Source organism: Rhinolophus ferrumequinum, chromosome 19 (genome assembly GCF_004115265.2).
Source record: "Rhinolophus ferrumequinum isolate MPI-CBG mRhiFer1 chromosome 19, mRhiFer1_v1.p, whole genome shotgun sequence".
In the NCBI taxonomy this organism is placed as follows: Eukaryota; Metazoa; Chordata; class Mammalia; order Chiroptera; family Rhinolophidae; genus Rhinolophus; species Rhinolophus ferrumequinum.
In genome coordinates, this window is record NC_046302.1 from 9557416 (window position 1) to 9572119 (window position 14704).

The 14704-nt window shown below is 40.6% G+C and overlaps 1 protein-coding gene across 11 annotated transcripts in view; it reads right to left on the reverse strand.

The window, feature by feature from the left end:
• PTPRM (protein tyrosine phosphatase receptor type M) overlaps positions 1 to 14704 on the reverse strand; it is a 799491-nt gene that overhangs the window by 89770 nt on the left and 695017 nt on the right. For all 11 annotated transcript variants that reach the window (XM_033087233.1, XM_033087234.1, XM_033087225.1 and 8 more), the window contains 2 exons: positions 10043 to 10119; positions 6179 to 6215 (listed from right to left, as the gene is read on the reverse strand). In XM_033087233.1, the coding sequence (XP_032943124.1) occupies positions 6179 to 6215; positions 10043 to 10119 (114 nt within the window). The remainder of the gene's footprint in view (positions 1 to 6178; positions 6216 to 10042; positions 10120 to 14704) is intronic.

Consider the following 14704-nt stretch of genomic DNA (forward strand, 5'->3'; position numbering starts at 1 on the left):
GTGTTCTATTTGCTTCTTAGATTCGAGGATCCAGTTCTGTCCACAAGTTTGTGAAGTTCTCATCGACTACTTGTTTTGAATATACTCTCTGTTTCCTTCTCCGTTTCTTCTCTTTCTGGTATGCCCATTATTCTTATATTGCTCTTTCTGATGGAGTCAGAAAGTTCTTGTAGAGTTCTTTCATTTCTTTTAAGTCTCAAGTCTCTCTCTTCTTCCATCTGTGTCATTTCCAGATTTCTATCTTTGATGTCACTCTTTCTTTCCTCCGTGTGGTCAACTCTACTACCTAAGCTGGCTATTTCATTCTTGGCTCCTTTTATTGAGCTTTTAATCTCCAGAAATTCTATTTGGTTCTGTTTTAATATTTCAATCTCTTTGGTAAAATATTCATTTTGTTCTGTTTGTTTCTGAGTTCATTATCTGCCTGTCTTTGTTGCATCTCATTGAGTTTTTTAAGAACTGGAATCTTGAGTTCTCTGTCATTTAAGTCACATATTTCCATGTCATAAAGTTCATTTTCTGGAGACTTTTCATTTTTCTTTCTGAGCTGTCTTGTTACCTTGGTTAACCATGGCAATTAATGAATTATTATCTCTCTTTCTAGGTATCTACAGGAGTGGGTTCTGCAACAGGTTGATAGAAAAATGTCTTTCTTTTGTTTTCCTGTAGGTGTTGGTAGAATGTTGTATTTTTCTCCGACCACAGAGTTTTATTTTCTCTCATGCTGTAGTGTTATATTTTCTCTGCACTGTTCCGGCTACTCACACAATGGGGGGATACCCTGGAAGGCGGGCTTCTCCTCTGTGAACAGGTCACCTGGGTCACAGGGCACTTCCTCCATGGGAGATGTGGAGAACTTCTGAAGTTCCAAAGCTCCTCCTGCACCAGATTCAGAGCCTGTGTGTTTCAGCAGCTCTGTTTACTCCTGCAGGGATTCACCCAGATAGGTGGGGACAGGGGCGGGGGTGGGTTGTGAGAGATGGTCAGAGCAATGGTGGAGACCACCACCACAGCCAGTCCTGCACCCAAGGCTCCCTCCTCTTCGGCAGAACTAATTGGGCTGCGAGTTCTCAGAATTGCAAATATTCTATTCTTTTGATCTGACACTGCAACTGTTTGGCTTTTAGCACTGGGAGGGTTGGAGTGGTGTGAGCTCTGGGAGGCTGGGAGGGGACAGCTAGGCTCTATGCCTACGGTAAGCCTTCCATTCTCTGCTTGGCAGTGAGGGCTTACTTACACCACCATTTTCACCCTTCTTCCCTCAGTCTTTGCTCCAAGGTCTCTGTCGTGAGCGTTGGATTCAGCTGTGTTATATAATGTGATCCCTCAGGCGGGACAGTGAGTCATAAGTGGAGCACTAGCAGTCCAAGTTCTTCCCTCTCCCACCACTGCAGTAGCTCTGGAATGCAGGGAGCTTGGAGCTCTGAGCTCCAGTCTGTTCCTACGTCCATGTGGCCCACATCTCCGCATTTCCCGTTTCCTTCTTCCCCAGCTCACCCAATTTGCCCACCTTTAGGTGATTTCAGTTGTCCACCTCTTAGTCTTCCTGTCTGTTGCTCAGGGAGTTCTTTGTGGAATTATAGTTGTTCAATTCGTTGTAAATTCCAGGGGAGATTTCAAGAGGCTTCACCTCATGCCGCTATTTTTATGACATAATTGATATTGTGTTTTTTTTACAAATTGAAGGTTTGTGGCAACCCCGTGTTGAGCAAATCCATTGGTGCCATTTTTCTAATAGCATTTGCTCACTTTGTGTCTCTGGATCACATTTTGGTAATTCTCGCAATATTCCAAATATTTTCATTATTATTATACTTGTTATGGTGGTCTGTGATCTTGATGTTACTACTATAATTGTTTTGGGGGCCATTATTATTATTATATTATTATTATCATTATTAGACATTACTATTATTATAAGTAGAACCTGAAAATGTGATTGTATTGCTGCAATCTCATGATAAAACTTTTAACGAATGAGGTGTTCCTTCTATGGATGAGCAAAGAAAGTGGTTTCTTGAGATAGAATCTACTCCTGATGAAAATGCTGTGAAGATTGTTGAAATGACAACAAAGTATTTAGAATATGACATAAACTTAGTTGATAAAGCAGCAGCAGGGTTTGAGAGGAGAGACTCCACTTTTTAAAGTTCTACTGTGGGTAAAATACTATCAAACAACATCACGTGCTACAGAGAAATCGTTTGTGAAAGGAAGAGTCAATCAATGGGGCAAACTTGACTGTTGTCTTATTTTAAGAAATTGCCACAGTCACCCCAACCTTCAGCAACCACCATTGTGATCTGACAGCAGCCATCAACATCAAGGCAAGACTCACCACCAGCAAAAAGATTATGACTTGGTGAAGGCTCAGGTGATAGTTAGCATTTTTTAGCAATAAAGTATTTTTTAAGGTTTGTACATTGTTCTTTTAGACATAATACTATTGTATGCTTATAGTGTAAACATAACTTTTAACTGTACTGGGAAGCCAAAAAACTCATGTGACTCACTTTACTGCAATATTTACTTTATTGCAGTGGTCTGGAATCAAACCCGCACTATTCCGAGGTTTGCCTATACTAGAAAAGATATTTAACTTTTAATCTGAACATCATGGTCTGAATGTATTATTCTTTTTTTAAAAAATGTATTACTCTTAACATGACGTGTGCTGCCTTGACTGAATGTTAGATAAAAACTATTTGCTCATTTCTTCCCGCTCCCTCTGTACCAACAACAGCGATATAAGTACAGCCAGTTTTCAAAGTCAAATCTGGAGCCCACCCTGCACTGGAAAAGGCCCCATGCTCTGGCAAACAGGGCATCATGCAGTGTCCTTCTCCATTTAGTGCACATAGGTGGTCTACTACAAACTGATTACATCTGCCATTTCTTAGCTGCCAACAAATATATTTGTTCATTAACACTTGATAGTTGAATGCTGCCTGAAGAGGACTACTGAGCAATTAAGTATCATTCCAACCAATACTGTAGGGGCCAGAAAGGGACTTCTCTAATGGCATTTTTTTCTTCAAAGAATAATGTCCCTCAGAGAGAGAGGGGCAGAGAGTATGAACAAAGGGAAGCCAGGTGAGGGGCCATATACAGGACTTAGGGGGTTTCAATCTCTACCTTTAACTGGCTATTTAGTCACATTAATCTAGAGGTCCTCAATTTTGAAAATCCAAATAAGATTTCACTTTATGTTTATGCTATCTATGAAAACATGGGTTGCTCATCAATAACCCAGTGGTATTTTGTATATTTTATGATCAAATTATCACATAATTTTATAAAAACTAATTTCAAGCTATCATCAAATTTATTAAACCAGGTCTGTTATGACCATTACTTTTGAACATTCCGAAAGCCGTTCCTATGGATATAAAGAACTAACAGAGGGTTTCTCTAAAGGTATCAATTAACCCAGGTCAGAGGCAGCAGGGTACAAAGAAGGTGCCCTCGATTGGACTCAGGGGCCCCAGGGATATGTCCTTGTTCTGTTCCAGGTATAAGAGCTTGCGTCACGCTCTTGCTTTCTGAAGACCTCAGCAACCTATGAAAGGGCTTGCTCCATGCCAGGTTCAAGCTGGGCACTCTGCATGTAATGTTTCTTCTGACTAGCAAAGTGACCCTGGTAGGAGTCATTACTACTTCATTTTAGAGGACAAAACACATTTGGTGGTCAAGCGGGTCGCCTAGGCCCTGGTGTAGAGTCTGTAAGTGATGACTCTGTATGATTCTGGCTGAGGCTGTCAGGATTAGGTTCCATAGTAGCTCCATTTCAGCCACAGATAGAGCTTTTCCACCCCAGAGCTTTGCTGTCTAACACTACCAGTAGGGAACAGCCAAATGCAGCTATTTATTAGGTTGGTGCAAAAGTAATTGTGGATTTCTTTCTCTTTCTTTCTTTTTTTTTTTTGATGTTGAGCTGAATGAATGTCTTATACATTTTGGATATTAACCCCTTATCAGATGTATGGTTGACAAATATCTTCTCCCATTCAGTAGGCTGACTTTTTGTTTTATTGATGGTTTCCTTTGCTGTGAAAAAAACTTTTAAATTTGACGTAATCCCATGTTTATTTTTCCTTTTACTTCCCTTGTCCAATATATCAGTAAAAAATATTACTTGGGGTAATGTCTGCAAATTTACTCCCTATATTTTCTTCTAGGAGTTTTATGGTTTCAAGTCTTACATTTAAGTTTTTGATCTATTTTCAATTTGTTCTCATATATGGCGTAAAGAGGTCGTCCAGTTTCATTTTCCTGTACGTGTCAGTCCAGTTTTCCCAGCACCAATTATTAAATAGACTGTCTTTAACCCAATGTAAATTCTTGCTTCCACTGTCATACATTAAATGAATATATATGAATATTATATTGGATTTATTTCTGGGCTCTCTATTCTATTCCATTGATCTATGTGTCTGTTTTTATGCCAGTACCATACCGAAGGGGAAGGGATTAGACAGTATAAATTGGTATTGGTAACTACAATATTGCCATGGGGATATGAAAGACAGTTTGGGGAATATAATCAATAACGTAAAGATTTTGTAGGGTGTCAGATGGGCATATGTCTTATTAGGGAGACCACTTCATGGATGGTGTAGATGCTTGACCACTGCACTGTACACCTGAAGCTGAATAATATTGTATATCAACTATAATTTTATATATATATATATATATATATACGTATATATATATATATACTCACATATGTATATGTGTGTGTGTGTGTATATATATATATATATATATAGTCACGGTATACAGAGTACAGCATAGAGAATAGTGAGTCAATGGAATTGTAATAGATATATACAATGTCAGAGGGGAAATAGATTGGGGAAAGGGGGTTATCACTTTGTGAGGGATGAAATGTCTAACTATTGCATTGTTTTGTACACCTGAAACTAATAAAAATAAAAACAAAAAAGTAATTGAGGTTTTTGCAATTATTTTTAACCTTTCAAACTGCAATTACCTTTGCACCAACCTAATAAATCAATATAAAAATTTTAAATTCAGTTCCTCATTCACAGTAGACACTTTTTGACTATCAGTAGCCACATATGACTGGTGGCTATCCTATTGGGACAGCACAGATAGAGACAATTTGCACCCCCGCAGGCAGTTCTACTGGATAGTGCTGCTAAGTGTTGACATTCTGCTCTCTGACTACAGCTGCCTCTTCTGTCTTCTCATGTTCTCACTGAACCTGGACTCAATCCTTTACCTCCTTACCACTTCCTGCAGTCCATCGGACAACTCTGAACCCCCTGTCACCAAGCCTAGACTTTCTAACCAGGATTTTCTTGGCATGCTTGACTCCCTTGCTCCTTGACTTTCTGTGTACAACCCCTTACCAATTTCTAACCATTGGCAGGTCACATTCTTTTGATTTCCCTGCTCCTGTTTTTGGGATGTGATGCATTACTGGATATAATGATAAAATAATAAAATGGAGAGAATACATGTTCTTCAACCTTAACTGGGTCCTCTCTGCGTCTTAGCACTTCTTCAGTTCATCTTATATTGACTCATTAACTCATCTCTTACAATGCCTTGTTCCCCAAAACCTAAGATCTCTTAAGATCCTCATTCTCCAAAGATGAATCCTCCCAATTTCACCTTTGCCACAAACCTGTTTTTGAATCCCTGCATCTGAAAACAACCTCTTTCTTTTCCAAGTTTCCCTAACATTTTCTCTGTACCTCTCACACAAGTTTTTAATTGCTATCGACATACTAATAAATAGGTCAGCTCACATGTTTTCCACTAAACTACAATCGGTGTGAGAAGGAGTTTGTGGTGGATTCAGCTTGCATCCCTGGCAGCATCTGGCAAAGGTCTTCATACAGAGTTTATTCAGTACACATTTATTTAATGAATATCTACATATCTATTTTTGCAAGTGTCAGATTAATTCGTAAGATAGACTTAATTCAATAATGAATTGATGAATACAATTCTTCTAATGATCTTCTAATGAAGTTCTAACGAAACCATTACATTACCAGAACTTCTGATGGGAAAACAGGGTGCATGTGTTGATGACTGGAACTGCAATAAATAGTGCTAGGGAAGTGTGCAAATATCTTTCTGAGGGAGGGTGAAGTAGGTACAAAATGATAGAGAGTGGGCAAACAAGCTGAAATGAACTTACCTTGGGTAGCAATATAATGATTGGGTCGATGATAGCCCTAAAAATAAATGAGAAAGAATATTTGACAAACTTACAATCGATAAGCAGCACAAAAGTCACATGCTAAGTTTGCCAAAACGAATGCACTTAAAACGCCAACAGTTGTATCACTTGAAAGTGAAATTACCAGACCGAGTACTACTGAGTTCCTCTTAATAAGCAAAGGTGCATCAAATATAACAGGTCTGATGATTGCATAGGGGGTGTGAGTAAGTGAATTATACACGGGCTATGAAATGATGGATGAGCAATAAACACTAACAACTTATGGATTCTCTGAAACAACATGACCGAGACTCTTATTAGAATGCAAACAGGCTAGGAACATACAATAGAATTTCCTTTGTTATTGGCAAAGTGCCAAGGCTGTAACACATATTCTGTTATATTGATATAGGCAGGTATATCAATAGTAATACCAAACATCGTTCTTAAACACTGCTTATACCATGACATGGTGCTGCAGTGAGGGCCAGGAATTTAAAGAGACAGACATTCTGCAAGACCCCTTCCTTTCATCATGACCTTGTAAGAAGGGGGAAACATGAAACTTGAGACCACAGAAAGAAGGGAGCAAAGAACGTTGGGGAATCGATATCTGGGAAATATAAAGGCCACTTACAGAAAATTACACACAGGTAACATATTACCATGGACCTTAAAATTTTCCATATCTGTCCCCTGAAATGACCCAAAACTATGCCCAAAGCCACACAGAAAATAGAAACTTAAAAAGGAAATTCAGATTTTTTCAGACAGCTTAAATACATATCTGTTAGTTTTCTTTCTTCTCTTAACACCAAGTTGACGACAACGAACAACAAAAGCAAACACATTCTTTGATACCACTGACCGCTATAGGTCTCAAATAGAGAATCATGACACAGATTAAATGGGATTATTTAGATGGTCATTCATTTCTTGCCAGCTGATAAACTCCACAAGGTAAGACCCTGCTCTGACTTATTCGCTCTATAGGTCAGTACCAGAAAGGTGCTAGGGGATAGGAGGAACTCATTTGTTAAACTGAAATAATCCACACAGTCCATGAATGACCAGTTCTCATCTACTTGACCTATCACTAGAAGGAACACAAGGAATCCCCTTGAAACGCTTTCTTCTCTGGTTTCCAGGACACGACCCTCTCCTGGTTGTCTTCCCCCCTCCCTCCCTGGCTACCTCCTCATTCATTTGCTCATTCCTCCCCTTCATGTGGATGTTAATGTGGGAATGTCCACTGTCCACTCACTTCCATGTTGATCTCCTCCAGTTTCATGGTCTTTAATACCATCTGCACACACGTAAGTCCTGCCTTCTTACTTCTAGTCGGGGCCTTTGCCCTGAAATCCTGATGTGATATCAAGCCTCCTTAACATCGCCACTTGGATGTCTAATACATATTTAAAGCTGAACACATCTGAAACTGAGCTCATTTCCTCCTTACCTCCCTCACACTTGAATCTGCTCCACCGACAGTCTTCTTCTCAGATAATGGCAATTCCATCTCTTGCAGGCATCCTGACCCCTCTTTTTCCTGTACCCCATAGCCAATCTGTCAGCAAATCCACCGTCTCTACCTTCAGCATAAATCCAGGATTCTACCATTTCTCACCTTCTAGTGCCAACACTCAGCCAAGCCACTATCAACTCCCTGATTGCTTCCACAGCCGTCTAACGGGTCTCCTGGCTTCTACTCTTGCCCACCTACAGTTCATTCTCCTCTCTGCTGCCAGATCATGTCGCCCCTTTGCTCAAACCCCTCTAATGATTACCCCCCTCACAGGAAAAGCCAATGTCTTTACCACTGTTTCCATTACCTGGCCCGACAACATCTCTCATCTCATCACCTACGACTCTCTCCCACCTCACGTCACTCCACCAACACTCACCTGCTTGTGTTTCTTCAAATTCATCAGGCATCCTCCACAGCAAGGCCTTTTTACAGCTGTTTCTCAGCCTGAAATGCTCTTTCCCTAGAAATCTACATGGCTCAGTCCTTCATCTTTTTTGTTCAAATATTCCCTTCTCAGTGGACCCGACTCCAGCCACTTTATTCAAAACTGTAATCTACTTCTGAACCTTGTCTCCTTATTCCCCCTTTATGGCTTTGGTTTTCTCCCCAGCACACACTACTATCTAATATACCACATGGAATTTACTGACTTATTTCACTTATTGTCTCTTTCTCTCGACTGGATCATCAGCTCCATTAGGTAAGAGGTTTGTTTTTGGTATGAATTGTTCACAATTATAACTCCAGTACTTAGATCAGTAACTGACACATAATAGATGCTCAATAAAATCTTATTGACTAAGTGAATAAAGGGGTCCTGAAAATTGACTATTTTTTTTCTGTTAAAATAAAAACTAACTAATTTGGTATTTTCATTACTTTTATGTTCCCTCCTCTGTATCTCTACCCACTCATTCTTTAAAGTTTAGTCCAAATGATCTCTACTACAATGCCTAATCTGACCGCATTTACTTCTTCAGTCAGTGGTTCATCAAATACTTATTAAGTGCTGACAACATTTCAGGCATGTGCCAGGTGCAGGGGATACAAAAATCAGTAGTTCACTGTCCCTGTGCTCAAGGACCCAGTAGGAGGTGTAGGAGCTGGGGCCGGAGCATGAACAGGATTCCCTTTGAACCTTCCAAGGGCTGGAGGGTTATAGAGAAGACATTTCTTACTCCAGCTTCTAAACTGTGAAGCCTTGGGGGGAAGATAACAGGTCTGGAACACCTCTAAGTACTCCTGTAAGGTACTCATTAAACATTTGCTGAACTAAGGAATAAGTGCAATGCACTTTAGGAAGAAACTCTGCTTTACTCAGAAAAATCTAACTTGGGTTGAGTATGTTTTTGGTCATTATCGAAATGGTGTACTTTGAAGAATGATACACGAATTATTTTTGAAATAATCATCCCCCAGACCTTACCCTCAAATCTATAACCAAACTGTCAACTCTTTCCAAGTAGCACTAAAAATAATATTCTTACAGCTATTTTTAGATAACTTAGAGATTGTGATGCTAGTAATTTTAGTAGTATCTGAGTAATACTCAACCAAAAAAAAAAAATCACATATATATGGATAAAACCTGTCCACGGAAGTACTGATGGACTAAGAAATAGTATGACAGCCAGAGAGGAAGCCTTGGGAACTGCGACAGGGCTGAAATCTGTTTAATGTAAACCTGGGCCTGGGCGATAACAACAACTTTCCCTTGATTTTCAGTTTACTTTTGATTTCATTCATTCTTTCAACTGAAAAATGCTGCCTCCTAAAGAATTTATTCTAATGTAGGACATTAAGTGAACATGATGCATAATGAACAAAGAAACAGTCTTCAATAATTAAACAGCCTACATATTTAATGATGAGTCTTGCGTGCATTAGAAGTCATGGTTAACAGCTGCAGACTACTTTGAAGGCAGCTTAAAAGTGCAGTGATGACAAGAGATGGCAAATCATCGAAGTAGGAATTGGAGAGTTTTGTCCTATTAATATGCAAACAGTTTTTTTTTTAAGTGTCGAATAATCCAAGTTGTTGACAAAAAATGGAAATAACATTTTCCGAGTCCATAAGCATGGAATGGTATAAAAGGCACACAATGTTACAGAGGAGTTATCCGCAAAGAGGCTGACTTAGAAAAGGAGTGGCCATACCCTCACTGTAAAGTGCTGTGGTGTATGTGTATGGGGCCATGTTACTGTATTTGCTTCTGGAGCTGGACCAACACGTGCCCGCCAGTCTTGTAACAGACACACCGGTTGGTATATGTTAGAGCAGTTGAGCTTACTGACAGTTTCAGGGTACGTACATCGATATAATTTCCATTGATATAGTCTGAGTTGGTGTCTCCTTCTATCGTCTGCAGCCTCACCCGGGAATGGTCATCTACAAAGGAAAAGGAAAAGAAAACAATGATTAACAGAAGCAATCTGTTGGGCTGCTCAGAGCCCCAGAAAATAAGCACATTAATTACAATGAGATTGCCCACATCCGTGCTGCTTTAAAGCTAAACAAAGAATTAAATACTACACACTTTCTACACTTCCTATTTTGTTATTAAGACTGGGAAGAATTTAATTCTTTGCATTTTACAGCAAATCTCATTAACTTATTCTTTGATCAGTTACAGATATGCAGTGTTGGCAGAGGTTTGAAACTCCTACATAAGTGTCCTGTGAGTCACAACAGAATTATTTCTTGGATTGGAAGTTTAGCAGCTTCAGTAAATCACATACAAGCTCTGGGATTTTGAAGGTTGCCTATGACATCTACCTTGACAAATGATGGTTATAAACCACAGCCCAGCCTTCTGGGAGATGTGGACATGGTTCTACCTCAGTCATACGCCGTGAGTTCTCACAGCCTTCCCTCTGCCCCTGAGGCATCGGCAGGTAGAAGAAGGCTGTCTCCATCAGTCATGTGACTACATGCCACCCAATTATGCCAGTAAGCCTTGTGACGCAACTGGAGAAGGGGATCATAGCACCTGCCTCAAACTGGACTGTTTTAAGGATTAAATGAAAAGAATGCCAAATGATGTCCAACACACAGCAAGTACTGTATAGGGGTCATGATTGTGGTATTGATTAGCTACCGGTGTAGTTAAAATTTTCTCTGAATAAAAATTTTTCTCCACAAGTACTGTTGAGACATCTCAGTTATTTCCTTGAAAATCTGTATTTTAAAAATGAAAGTTCAGGGGTTTTCCAATGTAAGGACAGGGGTTTTCCTGTTTTGCTCACTGCTCTAACCCTGATCCCCAGATTAGTGCCTGGAACATAGTTCATTTCCCCTAAAATATTTTTTAAATGAATAAAAAGTGCACCTTTGTTTTTTTGAAAAAATAATACATGCTTTAAAAGTTATTTTCCTGAATTAATGCTGTTTTTAACAGAGGAACCCTTTCTTTCAATTAAAACTTATGCTCTAACCCAATGTTCAGAACAGATAAAAGCCAGCCGCTCTGAAAGGGAAGCACCTATGGTTTCTGAGAGGTGGCATGAGACAAACTTTGCAAAACTTAATTTCCAAAGGTGCTGGAGCAGTGGGAGACCCTGGAGTAGTAGAAGATCCTGCCTCTAAACTGTGAACTCTCCTCAACATTGGTTACCGGGTGAGAAACAATATTCCCAGTTGCAAGAGCCAGGAGGGTCTGCAGGTGACAGACCATTTTATCCACCATCACTGGAGGAAATACTGATTTGCACTTGTGCCTTGCCTTGACATGCCAATGGGTGAAAGTCAACATTTCATACTGGTCCCCTCACGTTCAACTCTGTGGGATAAATGTTCTGTTTGCTTTCAACAGTGTAGTAGAAGGAAAATGGGTATGGTTCTATCCTTTCTTCATAGATAGGATTTTTCACTTCAGTTCCTGGCAGATAGTCATGTTATTTCATGATCAGAGCCTTACAATTAATCGGGGAACAATAAATTGATCTGGAATGTGGTGACAAAGGGGGCCAAAGAGATAAATGTGGAGGAAGCCGTGTCTTCCTGCCCTGCTCAAAAGATAATATGGGTAGTGGTTATGTGTGGGAGCTCCGGGGTCAGGAGTTCATGTTAGAATCCTCCACTTGTGATGCTGGGCACGTTGTTTAATCTCTCTGTGCTTTAGTTCCCTTATCTATGAAATGGGGATTAACAGTGCCTACCTCATGGGATTATTGTGAGCATTAAAGTAAAACAAAAAGAGATGAGATAAAAGCCCAGTATGTAGTAAGTGATGGATAAATACTGGCTGCTGCTATTATCATGCGCTGTGTAATAGACATCCACATTTTTCTTCTATCTTTATAGTTGATGCCGAAACAGATGATAGCTATGCAAGAATGGACCCATATGCAGTCAGGATTTTTCCTCATGGTGACCTATTTAAGGACTATTTTCCTCGAATACATTTTACTTAAAACCTGAGGCTCCCTGTCCATAGTTTGCTCGTGCTGTGGTGGGGGAGGTGAGACAATGGGGCATAGGGTATGTATGGATTGTTACGGCTTTTGTATTTGTTAGGAGGATCAGTGCTCACACACAGCATCTTCAGAGAGGAGCTATAAGCAATTCTGCTGGTAAAGCCACTTGAGCCTCCCGAATGAAGGATGCTACCATAGAACTGAATCATGGCCATTCGATACCCATCAGACTTTTACTCAGCTCCTCTGGAGGGAGATTAGGTTTACCTTCCTGTACTCCTTGACTTTCCCTGGGCAGTTTTTTAAAAGGCAGGCACCACATTAGAGCCTCCCAATCTTCAGAAGCAAGGCTATCTTAGGATCTATTGCACCTTCTTGTCAGAATCCCCCCTCTTTCACAGTTTATTTCTGTTAGACCCTCAGGATAAATGCCGCCCATTCCCCATGATTTACCACCTTTGGGCCTCTTAAATTGTTCAGAAATGTTCCCATTAGGGACTTCTATCTCTGACAAGACTGCACTCTCATATTCCATAAACAGAGCCTTTGAAATAGTTTCCCATCATCTCCTACCATTCAGCCGGTTACTTCCCTCAAATTTTTAACTTGGCTGCTACTTCTCCAAATTTATCTGCTCCAGTCCCCTCATGATGGAGCAAGACGCATGTATAGCATATTTCCTGAGCAGACTGAGATTGTTTTATTTTTCCTTATGTGCATGGTAGTATCTTCTTTATTGTAAAGTTGAGTCTACTAGATTGTGACCTCTTACGGTCAGAGACTATATAGTGTCCATTCTGAATATCCCTAAGAGCACCTTTCACCAAGGTCATAGGGTCCAACTCCAGAGGCTCCATTCACAGCACAGCCTGCACTGCCATATGCAGCGTTCCTGCCTAAACACAGCAAGTGTGCACAAAGTATTTAACGCTTCACACTAGTAAATACGGTGTCATGAGAGTCACTGTCTCAGTGGAAGAAGTGGCACGTAGTGATCAGGTGAGGTTCACTGGAGCTTTCCAGGGTGTTGGCAATGGTCCTGTTGTGGACTTGGTTAGTGGTTCTATGAATGCTTTACAGCAATCTATTATACTGTATATGGATGTTTTATGCCCTTTCTGTACCTATATTTCTTTATCTAAAAATAAAAGAGTCCACCCTGAGGACATTATGCTAAGTGAAGTAAGTGAGACATAAAAGAACAAGTACAAGTATGATCCCTTATATGAAGTATCTAGAGTAATTAGATTCATAGAGACAGAAAGTAAAATGATGGGTGCCAAGGGCTGGGAGGAGAGGAATAGTGAGTTGTTGTTGAATAGGTACAGAGTTTCAGTTTGGGAAGATGAAAAACTTCTGGAATGGTGGTGGTGGTTTCACAACAGCTGAATGTACTTAATGCCACTGAACTGTACACCTAAAAATGCTTACAATAGTAAATTTTATGTTACATGTATTTTTACCACAATTAAAAAAAAAAAAAGAGTCCACTTTCTCCATCTCTCTCTGTAGAATACCTCTTCATATTCTGCTCTAACCTCAGCTATCCTAGGAAATAGCACTTTCAAACGTGGGAAGGGGAGAGGATTTCTGGTCAAGATGGTAGAGTAGGTAAACACTATACTCATCTCCTCTCAATCTCCATGTCAATTACAACTAAACTACAGAACAACCATCATTGACAACTGCCTGAGGTGTAGCTGAACTGAAGACCTTCAACTACGGACATAGAAAATAAATCACCTTGAGACTGGCAGGAGAGGCAGAGATGTGGAAGGCGCTGGTCCCACTTCCACATATGACCATCAAAAATCAGGAGGGATATATTGGCTGCAGAGGTCCCCCCCACCCAGAGGAGCAAGGGGTCCCAGCTCCCCAGCCTAGGGTTCCAGTGCTGGAGAGAGAAGTACCCATAACTTCTGGCTGTAAATATTGTGGAGATTGTGGCTGAGTGAGCTGGAGGGAGCCTGCAGTCCTAGGCACTCCTCTTAAAGGGCCTGCACATGGAATTATTTGCTTATGGACTCACTTGCTCTGAGCTCCAGCACAGGGTAAGCAGCTTGAAAGATATCAGGAACATACGAGGAGAAACTGAATTGTCTAGCTTCAGGATGAGGGTGGGAGGGGCAGCTTTCTCCTGGAGGAAGGAGCTAGAAGAAGCCATTGTTTCTTTGTTGAGCCCTCCCCCTCCCAGGGTGAAGATCCAGGCAGGCACCATACCTGAGTCTCAATCACTGGCTAACATTGTCAGCCCCACTGTAGTGATTCCCTGAGACTCTGCCCCACCCAACTAGCAGGCATACCCAAGGTGCTTCCAGTGGCTTTTTGGTACAAACATTGTGTCTTAGCTCATGCTGCAGACTTTCCTAAAATCTCTTAAATATTTATAAAACCCAAACAAGTAGAATCTGGCTTTGGTGTGTCCCAAAACCTCTGGTTGAGCAACCCTAAGCTCGGCACTAGTGACAGCTGGCCTCAGTTCACAGATTGGTCTCTTGAGGAACCACCCAGACCAATGTGGGCAGCAGCCATGTGCAGATTGTTCTGTGACTCATACC